The sequence below is a fragment of the Sorex fumeus genome, unplaced genomic scaffold (genome assembly GCF_029834395.1).
Source record: "Sorex fumeus unplaced genomic scaffold, SorFum_2.1 ptg000007l, whole genome shotgun sequence".
Classification (NCBI taxonomy): domain Eukaryota; kingdom Metazoa; phylum Chordata; class Mammalia; order Eulipotyphla; family Soricidae; genus Sorex; species Sorex fumeus.
The window spans coordinates 61,299,485-61,315,798 of record NW_026606064.1 but is presented as its reverse complement, the minus strand read 5'-3'; the positions used below and the strand labels follow the sequence as shown (position 1 = coordinate 61,315,798).

The window sequence follows — 16,314 nt, the reverse complement described above, 5'->3', positions numbered from 1 at the left end:
ACAAACCATAAAGAGTAAAATGAGAGCGAGAAAGAGAAGAAAGGTACCTGCCATAGAGGCAGACTGGGGTGGGGGTGGGGTGGCTTGAAGGGGTGAGAGGGAACCTAGGGACGCTGGTACTTGGAAATTACACGGGTGGAGGGATGGGTGTTGGAACACTATGTGACTCGAAAGGCAATCATGAACGGTTTTGTAATGCTCTATCTCACGGTGGTTCAATTAAAAAGAAAGATAGGTTGACGGCGATCACCCTTTAGAAAAGAAATCCACTGCTAGAGAACAATGGGTATCCTGAGCGTCTACTATTGACCAGAACTCCGGAGCCCTTTGGGGCACCGCGGACCGCAGCAACACGAGCATCCGCGCCCGGCCGGAAGATAGCGCGGACGCACGTCCCAGGTGGCTGAGCTCCCCTGCCCCGGAAGTACTGTGGCGCTTGCGCTGGCCTTCCGGGCCAGATGTCTGTCGTTGCAGCAGCTGGAGGAAGGGGAGGCCATTTTCCGTTTCTAGGAAGAGTGAGGGGCAGGGCAGGGGGAAGAGGAAGGGGTGGAAAAGGGCTCGGCGCCTCCCCGCCGGGCCGTCCCCAGAAAGGCGTTTTCGGCAGGCGGGCGAGGTCGCCGAGGGCCCCAAGGAGATGTTTTCCCTGTCCAGCACGGTGCAGCCCCAGGTGAGTCTGCCATCCGATCCTGCCCGTTTCCCCTCCCCATCCCCCCGCCCTGCTGGCGGGTTGTCGCCTCCTGCGTGGGGTGGGAGGGGGTTCTCGTCGGAGATCTGAGACTGGCTGGAATTATTCACGGAAGGGGAGTCTGCGAGTCGAAAACAAAGGAAACAGCCCCCGCTAGACCCAGGAAGCCCGGAGTGGACGGAGGGCGCTGCGTATCCGGGCCTGGGCTTGTCATCCCGGGCTGACGAGGCAGCCGAGGCGCGATGCGAAGCGCGATGCAGAGACCTCGCGTGGAATCTCTGCGGGGGAATCCGGCAGGCATTGTTCGGCGCGGGCGTTCGGGGCCGGCAGTGGGGGTGGGGAACGCCTCTGGAGCAGCCCGAGGGGAGCCCGGGCGGTTCTTTGCACCTTTCCTCCGCCAGAGGCTTGAAAAAAAAATTTTTTTTTCCCCAATCACCCGTCTCCTCTAGTTTTGAAAAACCCTTCTCCCTGGCCGCCCTGTACTACCTATTTCCGTGATGAGCACTGCCAACGCTTGTAACGCTTGGTGGCATGGTCCAAATCACTGTTTACCACGTAAAGAAGCAAGGATTCTAAACGGAGTAATCTGATCCCAGATTCCGCTTCAATACTAGCTACCAGTTAGTAATATAGAAATAAATTCATGATTGGTATTAAATGAAAATAGTGACTGATCCTTCCGATTTCGGTCGGTAGGTAAAAAAGAGATAGGTAAAGCTTATGGTCCGAGATCTGGCATCTTGTAAGAGTCAATTTAGCAATTTCGTCTATTCTTTTTACCCAACAAAGATTTAGTATCTACCAAACGCTTTTTTTTTTAATTTTTGGAGTTGGTATATAGAATTGAATGAAATAGAGAAAAACATTTTGAATGAGTAAAAACATTTTATTTTAGGTAAATTACATAATCTAAGGTGTGTTAGTGCATTGATACAGAATTGAACAAAATAGGAAAAATACGTAAGGTTTTGAATTAGTAACGGGATTTTATATCAGATGAGAATTTAAATATTAAGGACTGAATAAAATAAATGAATAAAATAAATGGGAAAATCCCTTGCTGGAATTTTAGTGAGAAACTATGATGAAAACTATTTGATCTGTGTCCATTTCTTGGCACGCTTCTAAAACTCCTGGAAGTTTTTCTTGTTGTTTAGTTTTGGGGTCACACCCAGCGGTGCTCAAGGGTTACTCCTGGCTTTGTACTGAGGAATTTCTCCTGGGGTGTTAGGGAGACCATATGGGATGCTGGGGATCTAAGTGGGTTGGGCATATGCAAGGCAAGTGCATGTCCTATCTCTCCAGTCCAATCCTTCGAATTCTTTAATGGGAGTGTCTTGTGTTTTGTTAGGCACAAGGAACTGCTTTGGCTCTTAACTAACTTTGTGTTAAGGAGGTGATTTAGGATGCCATGGGGGCGGATTGTCTTGAGGGATTGGCCTCTAGATGAAGTTGGTCACAGAGAAGCCCTAGTGAGCCCTAAAACGACTCTCACTTTCGTAAAGGAACTCTGAGAGTAAAGGCGACAGACATGGGACTGTTCAGAGAGCTAATTAACAACCATGGCCTGGTGACTTTCTCTGTTCAATGATAGGACTTCGGCTTTTATTATAAGGAAGAAAAGCTGTAGAAGGTCTCGAGAGAAGGGCCATGATCTGCTTTGGTCTTAGGAGCAGTGATGTGGAGAGTAGGAAGCTATTGGAAAAAACTTTTAGATTACATTGACTTACATTATTTTGGTTTGGGGACCACATCCACAGTGCTCAGGAGTTACTCCTACCTCTGCATGATATTGGGGATCAAACCTGGGTTGGCTGCATGCAGGGCAAGTACCTTACCAGCTGTACTATCTCTCTGGCCCCTACATTGACTTTTAAAATTGGATTGTTTGGTAGGGAGATTTAGAACTATAAATTTGGAGGGGGGGTGTGCTTCCTTTTCAAATATTTTTTTCATTTTAGTTTTTTTTTTTTGTGCTTTCCTTTTTAAAGTGTCTGGAGTGTCTTATAGCGTTATTGTTTAGTCACTCACCTAGTGGGAGGATATTAAGCTTTCCACTAATTTCCTTTTGATGAAAATTGTCATTTAATCATATGTAAGCAAATGTTAGATTATTTCCTTAGAATAACTCCTACAAGTTATATTGCTGAGACTATGTAATATATATTGTTTATAATATTTTGATTCACTATCCTAAAATAACACACTAGTTTTTTTTCCTACCGGCAATCAACCTAAGTGTTTAAAATTCTAAGGTATAGTTTAGATATGCAGCATGTTTTAACGTCTTTTGGTTCCAACTATACCTGGTAATGCTGGGGGGAAGGGGAGAGGGTGTGCAGGGGATGTGCTGCTCTTGCCTCTACTGGGAAGGAGGCTTAGTCCCGGATGCTCTGGAGACCGTCAGTGTCTGGAAATAAAACATCCCTGCTCCAGAACACTCCTGGCCCTTTGAGCAATATCTCTGACCCAGTGTGTTTAACATTGTTTATAAACTTTAAATCTCAACCTAAAATGATTTTTTTCTTTATACACTGCTTAATTTTAACTTTCCTTATCTTCCAGGTTACAGTTCCTCTAAGCCATCTCATCAATGCCTTTCACTCACCCAAAAACACATCTGTTTCTATCAGTACATCCGTTTCTCAAAACCAGCATCGCGATGTAGCCCCTGAACATGAGGCCTGCAGCAGTGAGGTAATAATTTGCACACCAGTTGTGTGATTTGGCTTTTCTTGTACATACAGAAAATTTACTTTCTTTTATTAACATTATCATGTTATATTTAATTCAATTTTTATTTTTGACTCATGCCTATCTGTGCTTCGGGCCTTCTCTTTACTATGCTCAGGGATCACTCTTGTTGCTCTGGGGCCCAAGTGGAACCCAGATCATCAGCCACATACAAGGCAGGAGCCTCCTTTGCTTTTCTGGCTCTCTGGCCTCTTTAATTTAATAGATGTGAGTCTGTTTGGTACTCATGTCTTGGATTATCTGATACTATTTAGTCTTTTCTGTCAATAGTAGCAGTAAACCCACAAGTGTTAGATAGCAGCCTCCTCCCATTTCTTAGGGAAAATACTAAGCAATGATAGTCTGCTGCCTATAGGAACTTTAACTCTAACATGAAATGAACGGGAAATGTATAAGCTATAAACTGTAGTTTTTCTGTTCTCAGAATTCTAAGTGTGGCCTAGGCTTTGGGGAATTCCCTATATAGGAATCTCTGCACAAGTTTATTTTTAAAAGATATATATCTTAGAATGCTTTCTTTTGTAGAGAATAAGATCTGTAGTTGTTTTCCCAAGCTTTTTAAACCCACAAATAGTGTATGTTCTTAGTGCTGCCATAAGAGGTTAAGGCAGAACACAGTGGCAATAGAGGAGTAGTTGAAAATGAGTTAGGGCCAGGAAGTGGTAAGGTCCTTGCCTTCCATATGCTCATGAGTACTCACTGAGTATGGCCCTAAACCATGAAAAAATACAGAAAATTTGCTGATGGGGGAGATAATGGTAGAACACAAGCCTAGAATGTATGAGGCCCTGAGTTCTATTCTTCCTAACCCTTGTCACTAATACCTTTGACCACCCCCCCAACGCCCCCACAGAACTGCTGGGTGGAACCCCTATTATTTAAGACGTTTACTTCAGGAGTTGTGCAATTAGTTTTATAGTTGAAGTTTTAGTTAAATGAAAAATTGTCATTCTTTTTATATTGTTCACCTGGTTCCTCTTGCCTTTTTGTATGGATAATCCATATTCTTTCTAGTGTGACATTCTTCCAAATGATGGTTTGAGAGAATTTACCTATTGAAAATACAAAACTGGCGCATATGCTGCCTGAGCCCGTGTGCTGCTTGGGCCCACGTGGCCGAGTACATGTGGTGCCCAAGCACATGTGTTGCCCGCATCTCCCCTCTTGAGATGTGTACTTTCATGCTTTCTTGTCTAATGCAAGGATGTATGCAGGGGCTCTCTCCACCCTTGGAGAAGCCCGTGTTCTCTCTTGAATACGTTACTCTTTCACTCTTCCCCCCATACACACCTTAAAAACCCTCTAAATAAAACTATTTATTTCAAAAAAAAAAAAAGAAAATACAAAACTGTCACATACACCAAAATTACATTTATTTAGGAATTTTGGAAAAGACAAAGGTGAAAGAATTAAAATTCACCAGTAAACCAATTCTAGTGGGATAACAGTATTAACGCTTTGTCTCTATATTTATGTCTAACTTTGCTTCTTGTACATTTTATTTTGGGGGCAAACCTAGCAATGCTCAGTGTTACTCCTGGCTCTGTACTCAGGAAGCACTCTTGATGTTTTCAGGGAACCATATCCTCCGCCCCTCTTGGAGAACCCGGCAAGCTACCGAGAGTATCTCGCCCACACGGCAGAGCCTGGCAAGCCACCCGTGATGTATTCGATATGCCAAACACAGTAACAGCAAAATCTCCAATGGAGACGTTACTGGGCCCGCTCGAGCAAATCGATGAACAACGGGAGGGCCTTTACTTTACTTTACTTTATATGGGATGCCAGGGATCGAACCTGGGTCAGCTGCATGCAAGGCAAGCACTCTCCCCTCTGTACTATTGCTCCAGCCATCCATCGTCTTTTACTTTTATAATGGACTATATTATACGTGCTGGTTTCAATTCCACCTTAGGTTTTTATGAGAGCTTCAAAAGTGGGTAGGGGAAGCATTGAATTGGATTGGGCCCATGTAAGGCAAGCACCTCAACACCAGTACTATCTCACTGCCCCTTAATATCTCTTTATTCAATGTTTTTTTGAATTTCTTAATCTATATATTTTCTGTATTTTCAGTGGCTTTACAGTTAATTGTACGATGTCCCATGCTGGATATTTACTGAACGCACACACACACACACACAACATATGTATATGTATATATGTTGTGTATATATTCAGGGAGTTGGAGGGAGGCTCCAGGGATTAGTGTGATTGTTTTGTATGGTGATGTCAGGAATCAGACCCAGGTATACATGAGGCATAAATGTATGAGCTATATTCTTGGGTCTCCTGGATATTTTGTTTGCTTGTTTTGTTTTGTTTTGGGGCCACACCTGGCAGTACTCAGGGCTTGTTCCTGGATCTGTGTCCAAGGTCACTCCTAGTGGGACTTAGGGGACCATGTGGGATCTGAAAATTGAACCCATGTAGTTTGTGTGCAAGGCAAGTGCCCTTCCCATTGTATTATCTCTCCAACCCTTCTTAGTCCTGTTTGCACTGTTTGATTACTATAAATAGCCGTTTTTACTCTCGGTTTTTTTATCTGTTCATCATTGAAATTACTGGACAGTAGTAAGGTATTTTTCAGTCTTGGAAAATAGCTGAATCCAGTGAACCAGTATAGAGGTTATGACTAAGGTCTCCGACTGGAGAGATAGGTGGTTACTTTGTGTTTGGCTGAGCCAAGGTTGATTTCCTGGCACACTTATAGACTCCTGAGCCCAGAGCCCAGAGCAGCCTCCGAGCACCACTGGTATACCCCCCCAAAAACACGATAAATAGAAGAAATACTGCAAATACAGAGCTGATGCTCTCAACCTCTAACAAACCATTGTTGGTTCTATTATTTGTCCTTAGTAGCACTGCACTGTCCTCCCGTTGTTCATCAATTTGCTCGAGCGGGCCCAGTAATGTCTCCATTGTGAGACTTGTTGTTACTGTGTTTGGCATATCCAATACGTCACGGGGAGCTTGCCCTTGCTTCACTCAAAAAAAGTTTTCATTGTCCTTAAACGTGTTGTCCCTACTATTTTTTTTTTTTTGTCTTTTTTGTATTTGGGCCACACCTTGTATGGGGGTTCATTCCTGGTGTTGTGTTGGGAACAATTTGGTTCTGGGGATCAAACTGGAGCCTCCCATCTGCAAAGGATGCTTGTGTGTTGAGTGATCTCTCTGCCCCCTCAGTTGTTCTGCTCTTCCTCCCTGGCTCTGTGTAACTCTATCCACATGGAGGCTTGTTTGTCCCAACACTCACTCTACCACAAGAAGCCTGCTGCTTGAAGGCACTAGAACCAGGAACTGAAACCCTTGTGTTCTCCTCCCCCCCCCCCCCCCAACACACACACTCTGTCTCCCTCCCTGGCCCCCTCCTGACAAAGCTGAGTGTTGTGCCAGCTGGCAAAGCATACACAATTCAAAGGGCACATACCCACATGCATGATGTGAACAAGAGGCGAGAATAGTTCAGAGGAAACAGATTGATAACTGGCACATCCATCTGGAATCTTGCCCTCTCAGTCTCTATTTTGGTTTTGTAGAATAGCTATTGTCTAGGATTTGTTATTTGCATCTTCTTTTGGTCATGATGTAGGTTAGATTCATCATTTTCCTGTTACCCACCAGTCTTCTCTCATCTCGTTTTTCTGTGTTCTTCCTATAAAACTATTCCAGAATTGAAATCAAACAAGATTCTAACTTTGCCTACGTTCGCTGTCCTTTTATTATAGTTTGAACATTGCTCTGACCCTTTGATGACTTCCTCCCTTTTCTTAAGTCTTCCTTCCCATCATTTTGAGTATTGTCACTTTAGTGAAGCTTTACGTAAACCAGGGAATTTTTTGCTTTCTGTTCTGTATTCTCCTACCAGTTTTTGTATTTCTGTGTTATCTCTGTTGTGGCAGTTTCCATGTTGAGTGACAATGATCATGTCTATGTGTACCTTATTTCTGTGTTCCTAGGACCTAACACCCTATAAGTAAGGAGATTATTCTCTTTGCTAAGGATTTGCATTTCCATTTTGAAGTCTTGGTATATAGAGCCAAATCACTGTGAGAGGCTCCTGGATTCTGAGTGCTGCTTAGAGGAGTGTCCCGCCTTAAAAACAAACCCAAAACCAACAACAACACAATAGCATTTGTTAGATTTGTTTTGATTTTGGGTCACACCGGGCTGTGTTCAGGGCTTACCGTGGCTTTGTGCTTAGGAATCACTCCTAGTGGCATTTGGTGAATTGTATGAACCTGGTGCCAACGTTTGAACCAGGGTTGACTGCATGGAAGGCAAGAGCCATAATCCTGAACTACCTCTCTGGCCCATTCGATTTTTGATGCTTTATTTTCTTTGAGGACCATACCTAGCAGTGCTCAGGGCTTGCTACTACCTCTGCTCAGGGATCACTCCTGAGGAGACTCAGGGTGATGCTGGGAATCGAACCCAAGTCAGCCATGGGCAGGACAAGTGCCATACCCATTTTACTATTTCTCTGTTAGAATTTTTTTATCTGTGATTTTAACTGATAAAATACTATTGAATTTTAGTAACTTGGTAGCATTAATGTTTATATTGTTAATTAATCTTTTTCAGTCTGTACTTAACTTAAGGGACCTAGGATTATCTGAATTAAAAATTGGGCAAATTGATCAACTGGTAGACAGTCTACTTCCTGGATTTTGTAAAAGCAAAAATGCCTCTTCCCATTGGCATACATCACACGTCTCTGCACAATCCTTCTTTGAAAATAAATATGGTAAGTTAATATTTTTTTGTAAAACTAGCCGTTTTTATACTATTGATAATTACAGTGAATGCAGTTTACTAATACTTAGTATGTACTAAGTTTTTTCCTGTTGTTTCTGCTTCCCCTTTCTCCCACCTTGATAACTTTTTATAATGGAATTGATTTCAAATTTATAGAAAAGTTGCAGAAATACTTAAGTTCCACTAGCTTCAACATTGTACTACCATTCTAGCTTCTTGAACTGGGGAGCAATTGTAGTTGCACCTGAGCTCAAATAACTGAGTGGGTGGAGCGTTTAGAAACAGTTTTTAAATTTTAATTTCTGTATGGCTTATTCATTTATTGAATAAATGTTTGAATTGTATACCTCTTTTACATACCTACAAACCATAAGGCATAAAAATTTCTCATGTAAAAGGAACTATGAATGGAAAAAATTTAAGAAGATCTGACTTACATAGTCATGGGACATTAAGAAGTAGTGTGCTTTTTTGTTAATTTTTTTCTTATGGGGGCTATAGCTAGCCTGGCACATTGTTTAGTGGTCACTCCTGATGATGCTTTGGGCATTAAACCTGGGCTTCCTGCATGCAGAGTTTGAACAGTAGTCCTTTGAGCTATATCGTCAGCCCCAAAATACTTTCTTTTTTTTTTTAACCAGAATACTTTCAACTAAACACTTTATTTTGATTTTTCCAAAGTAAAATCTATTCACTAGTTTTCCCACTAATGTCTGTTTTGTTTTAGTATCTAATATAAACTATAATTTTGCCTACTTTATATAAACATAATTCATTCACTTATATTCATTCTTTTTTTCATATAAGGGCAATATGATAAAGACCTCACTCTGGACCTCACTTGAGTTCTAGAGTGAGAAAAATAAAAAGATTTTGAGATATGGTTTAATACATAGCATATAGAATAGTGGAATGTTGTTTTAAACATAATAAATCTGAATGGATTTCAAGGCAATATATAAATCTCTGAGAATACAATGAAATAATAATCATGGTTCCTTCTTTTGCAGAATGTCTACATATATTTTTATTTGAATCATAACTATCTGGTGAGCAGTTTGTTGAAAAGAATGTCAACTTGACTTTCATTTTGGATGGTACTTACAAAGTGTTTAGTCTGTTTTATACTGATGGTAGGACAGATTTTAAAAACAGATAATAAGAATAAAATGAAAGAAGTATGAAAGTCTAGAAACAAATGGGCAGCTTTGAATTGTTTTGTGAACGTTTGATCTGAAGCTTTCTGTGACATAAACATAATTCATTTACTCATCCTGCATTCTTTTTTCTTTATTTCATATAAGGACGTATGATAAAGGCCTCATCCTAAAACTCATTTGAGCACCAGAGTGAGAAAAAAGCTTTTGAGATTGAAGATAAGGACTGATAGTCTCCTTTGGTTGTATTCCTTTTTTGTGCTCTACTGCTCTCTTCCTGAGAGCAGCTACGAAGTATAGCAGCAAGGAGTGAGGCTCAGGGCTGGGAGAGTGAGATGACTAGATATGTCCGGCATGCTTGGGTCCCCAGTTTGATCCCCGGCACTGCATGACTTCTCAGCATCATAGGTTGTGGCCCTGGTGGCCCCAGCACCCCTGGGCACCGAGGAGCACTTCATTGTCGACCCACAGTGCTGGGCTGAGTTAGCCCTGAGACTGGCCCTGGACCTCCTGGGCTGTACCTGCAAAGTGCCCTCTGCAGCCATACACTACCCCTCCCCCCCTCCAAAATAAGTGACTTGAGAAGAAAAGGGTGCGCCATGGTGATTAAAATCATGAAACGTAATTCTCTCCGTGAGTGACTATGGTGATTGTTTCTGCAAATCATCTTTTTTTCCCCCATAAAGTTTGAAGAGTAACTCCTCTGTCATTTTGAAGGATCAGATAAAATAAGTTAAATGAAGAATCAGAGTAAAACTTCTCTTATTACCTTTGTTATAATAAATGTTTGGAGGTTTGTTTGGGGACCATACCTGAAATGCTTAGGGTTTACCCTGGCTTTCCACTCAGAGATCACTCCTGGTGGGCTCAGGGAACCATATGGGATCCTGGGTATGAAATCCTGGTTGGATGCAAAGCAAGTGACCTACCCACTGTACTATCTCAGTGACCCACCTGCAGATCTTTAAAAAGTCCGTAGTAACTCTGCTTTTTATGTTTCTTAGCACATTTTTATAATTCTCTAAGGAATGGTGGCTCTCTATCTTTTTATGTTTTAAACTAACTTAAATTGAGTATATATGTTTTGTATTTCTTTGAGTTGAATTTAATTGGCAGTTAAATGCAGATAAAAAAGATAATGTAAGAAACTAATGTATGTATTTAGCAGTGATTTAAATCATTTATAAAAGCAGACATATGTAGATAGAAGGCAAAGGGTATATTTTGTTTTTTCTAATATTTAGTAAAATTTGATTTCTTGTAGTTTTTTTATGCTTGCAATTACAATATATACTTTTTTTTTTTTTAATTTTCTTCCAGGTTACCTAGATATGTTTGGTACTCTTCGTTCCTCTTGCTTGTACAAACAGCACTCAAGAACTCTGAAAAGTATCTGTTCAGATCTTCAGTACTGGCCAGGTATAAAGCAACAACTTTATTTTGGTGAAAAAAACCTTCTATAATGTAATTTGTTTTTATTAATTCTGTTAATGATTATCAACATTAATTTGTAGCTCAGTAGAACTTCAAGTTCTATTAATTGATTTTTTTGGAGTGTCTAATTAAGTGGCAAGTATAAAATAGCTTATTTTGAATGTGCTGAAGTACCACCAAAAATAGAATACTATTTATATTAGGGAACCATTTATTCTCCTTTTTAAAAAATTGGGCACATATATTTATAGCTCGTCATTTTCAAAATCCTGTTGTAAAAGTATAATTGTGCAAAAACTTATGGTAACAGGTTTCATTACTGCCAAGAATTTTGAGAACTGTCATAAATACCTGATATCAGTATGATAGCAAAATAAAGTGTCTTCACTTGTTATTTATTCGATAAATTATTATGAAACACTAAATAGGTATTAGTGATCATTATAAATAAAAAAGATACCAGTTTCTTTATGGAACTTACAATAGAATTATTAAGTAGTTCCAGTACAACATAAGAAAAGTCCTAGTTCCAAGTCAATAACAGTCGACTCTGGGTTGGTTAACAAAAGATTTCCAAGAGATTGACTTTCAGACTAGTTGATAAGACATCTTAGTAATAAAGGGAGATGTTTGTGTATTGATAGTCTGCCTCTGAAGACTGTTAGTTTGAGCATTGACAGTCAAAGAAAGAAATAAGACATTGCCCTAGATTACTTTGATCTTATGTCATAAACTGAAGGTATTTTGCTTACTCACCTTAAGTACACATTAACTAGTCTTAGTGTAAATAAACACCCTGGTAGTTGTAAGGAAGCCTTTCTCTTGTCAATAGTGGTCACTGTGTTTGTTCTTACAAATAAATGAATTAGCAAGATTCTCCATATATTTAAGGAAAACTCATAGCACCAGGTTGAGCAGAGGTTGAGACTGGTAATTCTTTCAGATGGAATAGTTTTATAATACCCAGAAGAAGTGATTAGAGGACAGACTATTTAAAAGTAATGCGTTTTTAAATATTTGTGTAAGACTGAAATGCACCGTATATTAAGATGCTAAGAATGTCTTAATATTTTATTAGAACATGATTCGGGGGCTGGAGCAATAGTACAGGGGTTAAGGTGCATGCCTGTATGTGCCAGCCTGGTTTCATCCCTGAGCATATAGGTACTCTGAGCCTTGCTAAGAGCAGCCCCCTGTACTCAGCTGGGTCTGACCCATGAAACAAAAAAAAATAAAAGCCAGAATTACAATTACATTAGAGATGAACCACAGTGAAAATCTGCATATAAAAATTTTGGGGTTAAAGACAGGCTGATGTTAAGGACATTTTATAGTTTGTTAGAAAGTGAGGTAGGAAATAAAATAATTAAGCATTAATATTGAAGAAAATTTTAAAAGAATGAGATGTTGGGGCTGGAGAGATAGTACAGCGGGTAGAATATAGCACGCAGCCCACCTAGATTTAGCCCCTAGCTTCCCGTATGGTCTCCTGAGTACCACCAGGAGTGACCCCTTAGTACACAGTGAGAAGTAGGCCCTGAATACAGCGCATGTAGCCAAAAAAAAAAACAAAAAGAAGAAAAAAGAATGAGAAGTTTTTATGGATGAAACAGTATTGAAGTACGGGGAGCAAAGAACTAAGATCCACAGGAATATATAGGTATGGTGTTAGAATATTTTAGGTAGTTTTCTTAGAAAAACATACAAAAAGAAGTTAATGTGATATTATTTTATTAAGTTTTCATACAGTCCCGGGGCTTTAAAACTTTGAAATCCAGGACGCGACGCCTGCAGTCCACCTCTGAAAGACTAGCAGAAGCCCAGCACATAACTCCATCTTTTGTCAAGGTAATGAAACCTCTTCTCAGAAAAGCAGCTTCCCAATGGAGAGCAGACACACGGGGAGCAAGCTTCCTTCTCTCGTCCCGCAAGTGCTCTGGGCTGTCCTGGCAGCAAAGCCCTGTTCTCCAAGCGGGGAAACAGTGCAGAGACAGCTGGGTGTGGCCCAAAAAACCCAAGCAAAGAAGCAGTTGTCAGCTTATTAAAATAATTTAGTCTCTTTAGGATCTGACTTTTTTGTTTGTGTTTGTTTTGGGTCACATCCAGTGGTACTCAGGGGTTACTCCTGGCTCAGCACTCAGGAATTATTCCTGGGGTTGCTCAGGGAACAATACGGAATGCTGGGGATCGAACTTGGGTCAGTTGAGTGTAAGGCAAGTGCCCTATCCATTGTACTACCTCTCCAGCCCTAGTACCTGACTTTTTTTGTTGTCTGATTTCCTCCTTCGTTTTCTATTTATGTGTAATTTTTTACAATTCTTGGCACCAAATTCGTCTCTCTACTCACCTTTTAGACATTTCCCTCTGATTTCTTTCCCCCTACCAGTGTACTCCTGCTTATGTATTCTTCATGTTCATAGGCAACATTGGCCCTGGCTAGAAATCTAAGTCACCCTAGATTTGTTCATCTTTCCTGCCACATTCATCACTAAAATTCTGTAGTTCTTTGTTGTTGTTTGTTTAGGGCCTTAGGGCCTCCCAAGGGTGCTGCACGCTAGACTTGCATTCCAGCCTTCTGAGCTATCCCCCGTCCTTTGGAAATATTTCTGAAATCTCTTCAGTCCAGATCCCACTGTGTAGATAGACTATAGCCCTTCCTTCCTTCCTTCCTTCCTTCCTTCCTTCCTTCCTTCCTTCCTTCCTCCCTCCCTCCCTCCCTCCCTCCCTCCCTCCCTCCCTCCCACTCCTTCTCTCTCTCTCTCTCTTTCTTTCTTTCTTTCTTTCTTTCTTTCTTTCTTTCTTTCTTTCTTTTTTTCTTTCTTAAGAAACAAGAAACATTACAAACTTTCATGATTAGATTTCAGTCAGGCTGGAGCAGTAGCACAGTGGGTAGGGCATTTGCCTTGCACGCAGCCAACATGGCTGACCCGAGTTCGATTCCTCCGTCCCCTTGGAGAACCCGGCAAGCTACAGAGAGTATCTCGCCTGCACGGCAAAGCCTGGCAAGCTACCCATGACATATTCAATATGCCAAACACAGTAACAGTTGTCACAATGGAGAGGATACTGGGCCCGCCCAAGCAGATCGATGAACAACAGGAGGACAGTGACAGTGACAGGTTTCAGTCACACAGTGTTCGAGCACCCATCCTCCACCGTGAGTGCACATTTTCCACCACCATTGTTCCCTGAGTCCCTCCTGCCACCCCCACCCTATCCCATTCCCTGCCTCTGTGACAGTACAATCCTTACTCTCTTATTTGGGGCTTTATAATTTGCAATACAGATAGATACTTAGAGGCCATCATGTTTGGTCCTGAGTCTACTTTCAGCAGACTTTAGCCATTTCTTGCCTAAATCTTAGTTTCCTTTTCTTTTCTTCAGACTGCCACCTGCCAGTCTGTCTAAAATATATGAAAGTAATAATTTGATTCCTCTGGTTTGTTGTATTCTGCCATGCTGCATAGGACATTTTATCATTTGACCTGTACCTACCATTTTTCTGTTCTCATCTCCCAGCGTGTCACTCACTTTGCACCCCCTATATTTCTCCCCATAGTGAAGTGATGTTTTAAGATTGCTTGGTCCACAAATGTAGATCAGTGGTAGAGCATCTGCCTTGCATATGTGGGACCCTCACTTTAAATCCCAGTACCACACTGTACACACACACACACACACACACACACACACACACACACACACTGCTTGCACTTCTTGAACACTAAAAGTTATTTTATGCTTCTGACAGGTTCATTCTGTTTTTTTCTATGGTTTAGTTGTCCATTTTTTCTTAGGTAGTACTTGTCACCATACCTAGTACTTTTAACACAATATCAAGATGATATCAGGAGCATTCATTATATTTTATCTATCACCCCCAGATAGACTAAAGTCTTTTAGATTCCTGACTATCTTCAGATTTTCAGAATTTCTGTAGGCTGGACTATATGAATAAACTTAATAAATGCTATATTTTACCTCTAGCAGAGATAGATAATATGACCATCAAGTTTTTCAGAGTCAACCTGTCACCTATATTCAGAGCAGTGTTCACTTTTGTTTTTCTGTGTGGGTGGTGTGGGTGGTGGGAGAATACGCCTAGGACTTCATACATGTGAGGCATACACATTACCAGTTGAACTACCTACATAAATTCCTAGCACTGGAAGTAGTGCTCTTATGGAGCTTATGTTGATTGAATCAGATACAAGGGCCAGGGATCATTTCCAGGGCATTGATTAAATGATCTTTTGTTGAGGTGTCTAATCTTTATATTGATCAAAAAAACTTAATCTTAGAATTTTAATAACTTTTTTTGTGAGTAGTTTTCTTGTGTTAAAAGTTATATAGTCATCAGTACTGTTGTGTTTGTATATATAGGGATTTCTCTTAAGGGACAGAGGATCAGATGTTGAAAATTTGGACAAACTTATGAAAACCAAAAATATACCTGAAGCTCATCAAGATGCATTTAAAACTGGTTTTGCAGAGGGTTTTCTGAAAGCTCAAGCACTAACACAAAAAACCAATGGTAAGTTGATTTGACTCCCTCCAATTTTTTTTTTTGCTCTTTTTTTTTTTGGATAACACCCAGAGATGCACAGGAGTTACTCCTGGTTCATGCACTCAGGAATCTCTCCTGGTGGTGCTCGGAGGACCATATGGGATGCTGGGAATCGAACCTGGGTCTGCTGCGTGCAAGGCAAATGCACTACCCGCTGTGCTATTGTTCTGGCCCCAGACTCCCTCCAATTTTGAAGAGACTCTTTGGAAAGAAGCTAGTTTTATCTAACAAAGTGATGCCTGCTTTCAAAATAGCATATGATGAAGCACGATTATTCCCAGTCACCCAATACTGCAGTTCATTGAGTTGCCCGTTCTCATTGATGTCATTGACTTAAGATTATTTCCTTTTCCTACAGACTCTCTAAGGCGGACTCGGATGATTCTTTTTGTTCTGCTTCTACTTGGCATATATGGACTCCTAAAAAACCCATTTTTATCTGGTAAGGAATCGTTTTACTTATTTCGTTACTTTAAAAAAAAACTTGCATCTTTTATCGTCTGTTTAAAATAGAATAAGGCATTAATTTCATTCTAGGATCTAGATCTTTTATTAAATCAAGACTTCTCAAATGGTTCAGTTTGAGGTTTTATACATTTTCCTGTTGTTAACTTTATGCTATTTGCATAAGTCAGAGGGCTTATGTTTACATTGTTCAAAAGTTTTAATGCTAGAAAAGAACATTGTATTTTTATCTTTTGTTTTTGGGAATAAATCCAGTGGCACTTGGGGCAGGCAGGGTTGATTCTGGGAAGTGCCAGAGATAGTGTAGGTGCTGGGCATTGTACCCAGGTCTCTTGCATGCTTAGCCTCTGGGCTGTCGCTCTAACCTCAGAGCTTTTCTTAGTTTGCGAAAATAACATCCTGTTAAAGCTCTAGTGAATTTGTTAGGTTGAAAATGTTAATTTATATCCTGATAATGCTTTCACAGATTTTTATAAAATGTTACCCATTTAATT

The 16,314-nt window shown here is 40.6% G+C and overlaps 1 protein-coding gene across 1 annotated transcript in view; it reads left to right on the top strand.

Moving 5' to 3' along the window:
* The first annotated feature begins 466 nt into the window (after positions 1-466).
* YME1L1 (YME1 like 1 ATPase) overlaps positions 467-16,314 on the top strand; it is a 36,967-nt gene continuing 21,119 nt past the window's right edge. Inside the window, exons 1-7 of the mRNA XM_056136184.1 lie at positions 467-667; positions 3,251-3,382; positions 8,024-8,186; positions 10,675-10,773; positions 12,527-12,636; positions 15,172-15,322; positions 15,714-15,797. Of these exons, the coding sequence (XP_055992159.1) occupies positions 635-667; positions 3,251-3,382; positions 8,024-8,186; positions 10,675-10,773; positions 12,527-12,636; positions 15,172-15,322; positions 15,714-15,797 (772 nt within the window). The 5' untranslated portion in view covers positions 467-634. The remainder of the gene's footprint in view (positions 668-3,250; positions 3,383-8,023; positions 8,187-10,674; positions 10,774-12,526; positions 12,637-15,171; positions 15,323-15,713; positions 15,798-16,314) is intronic.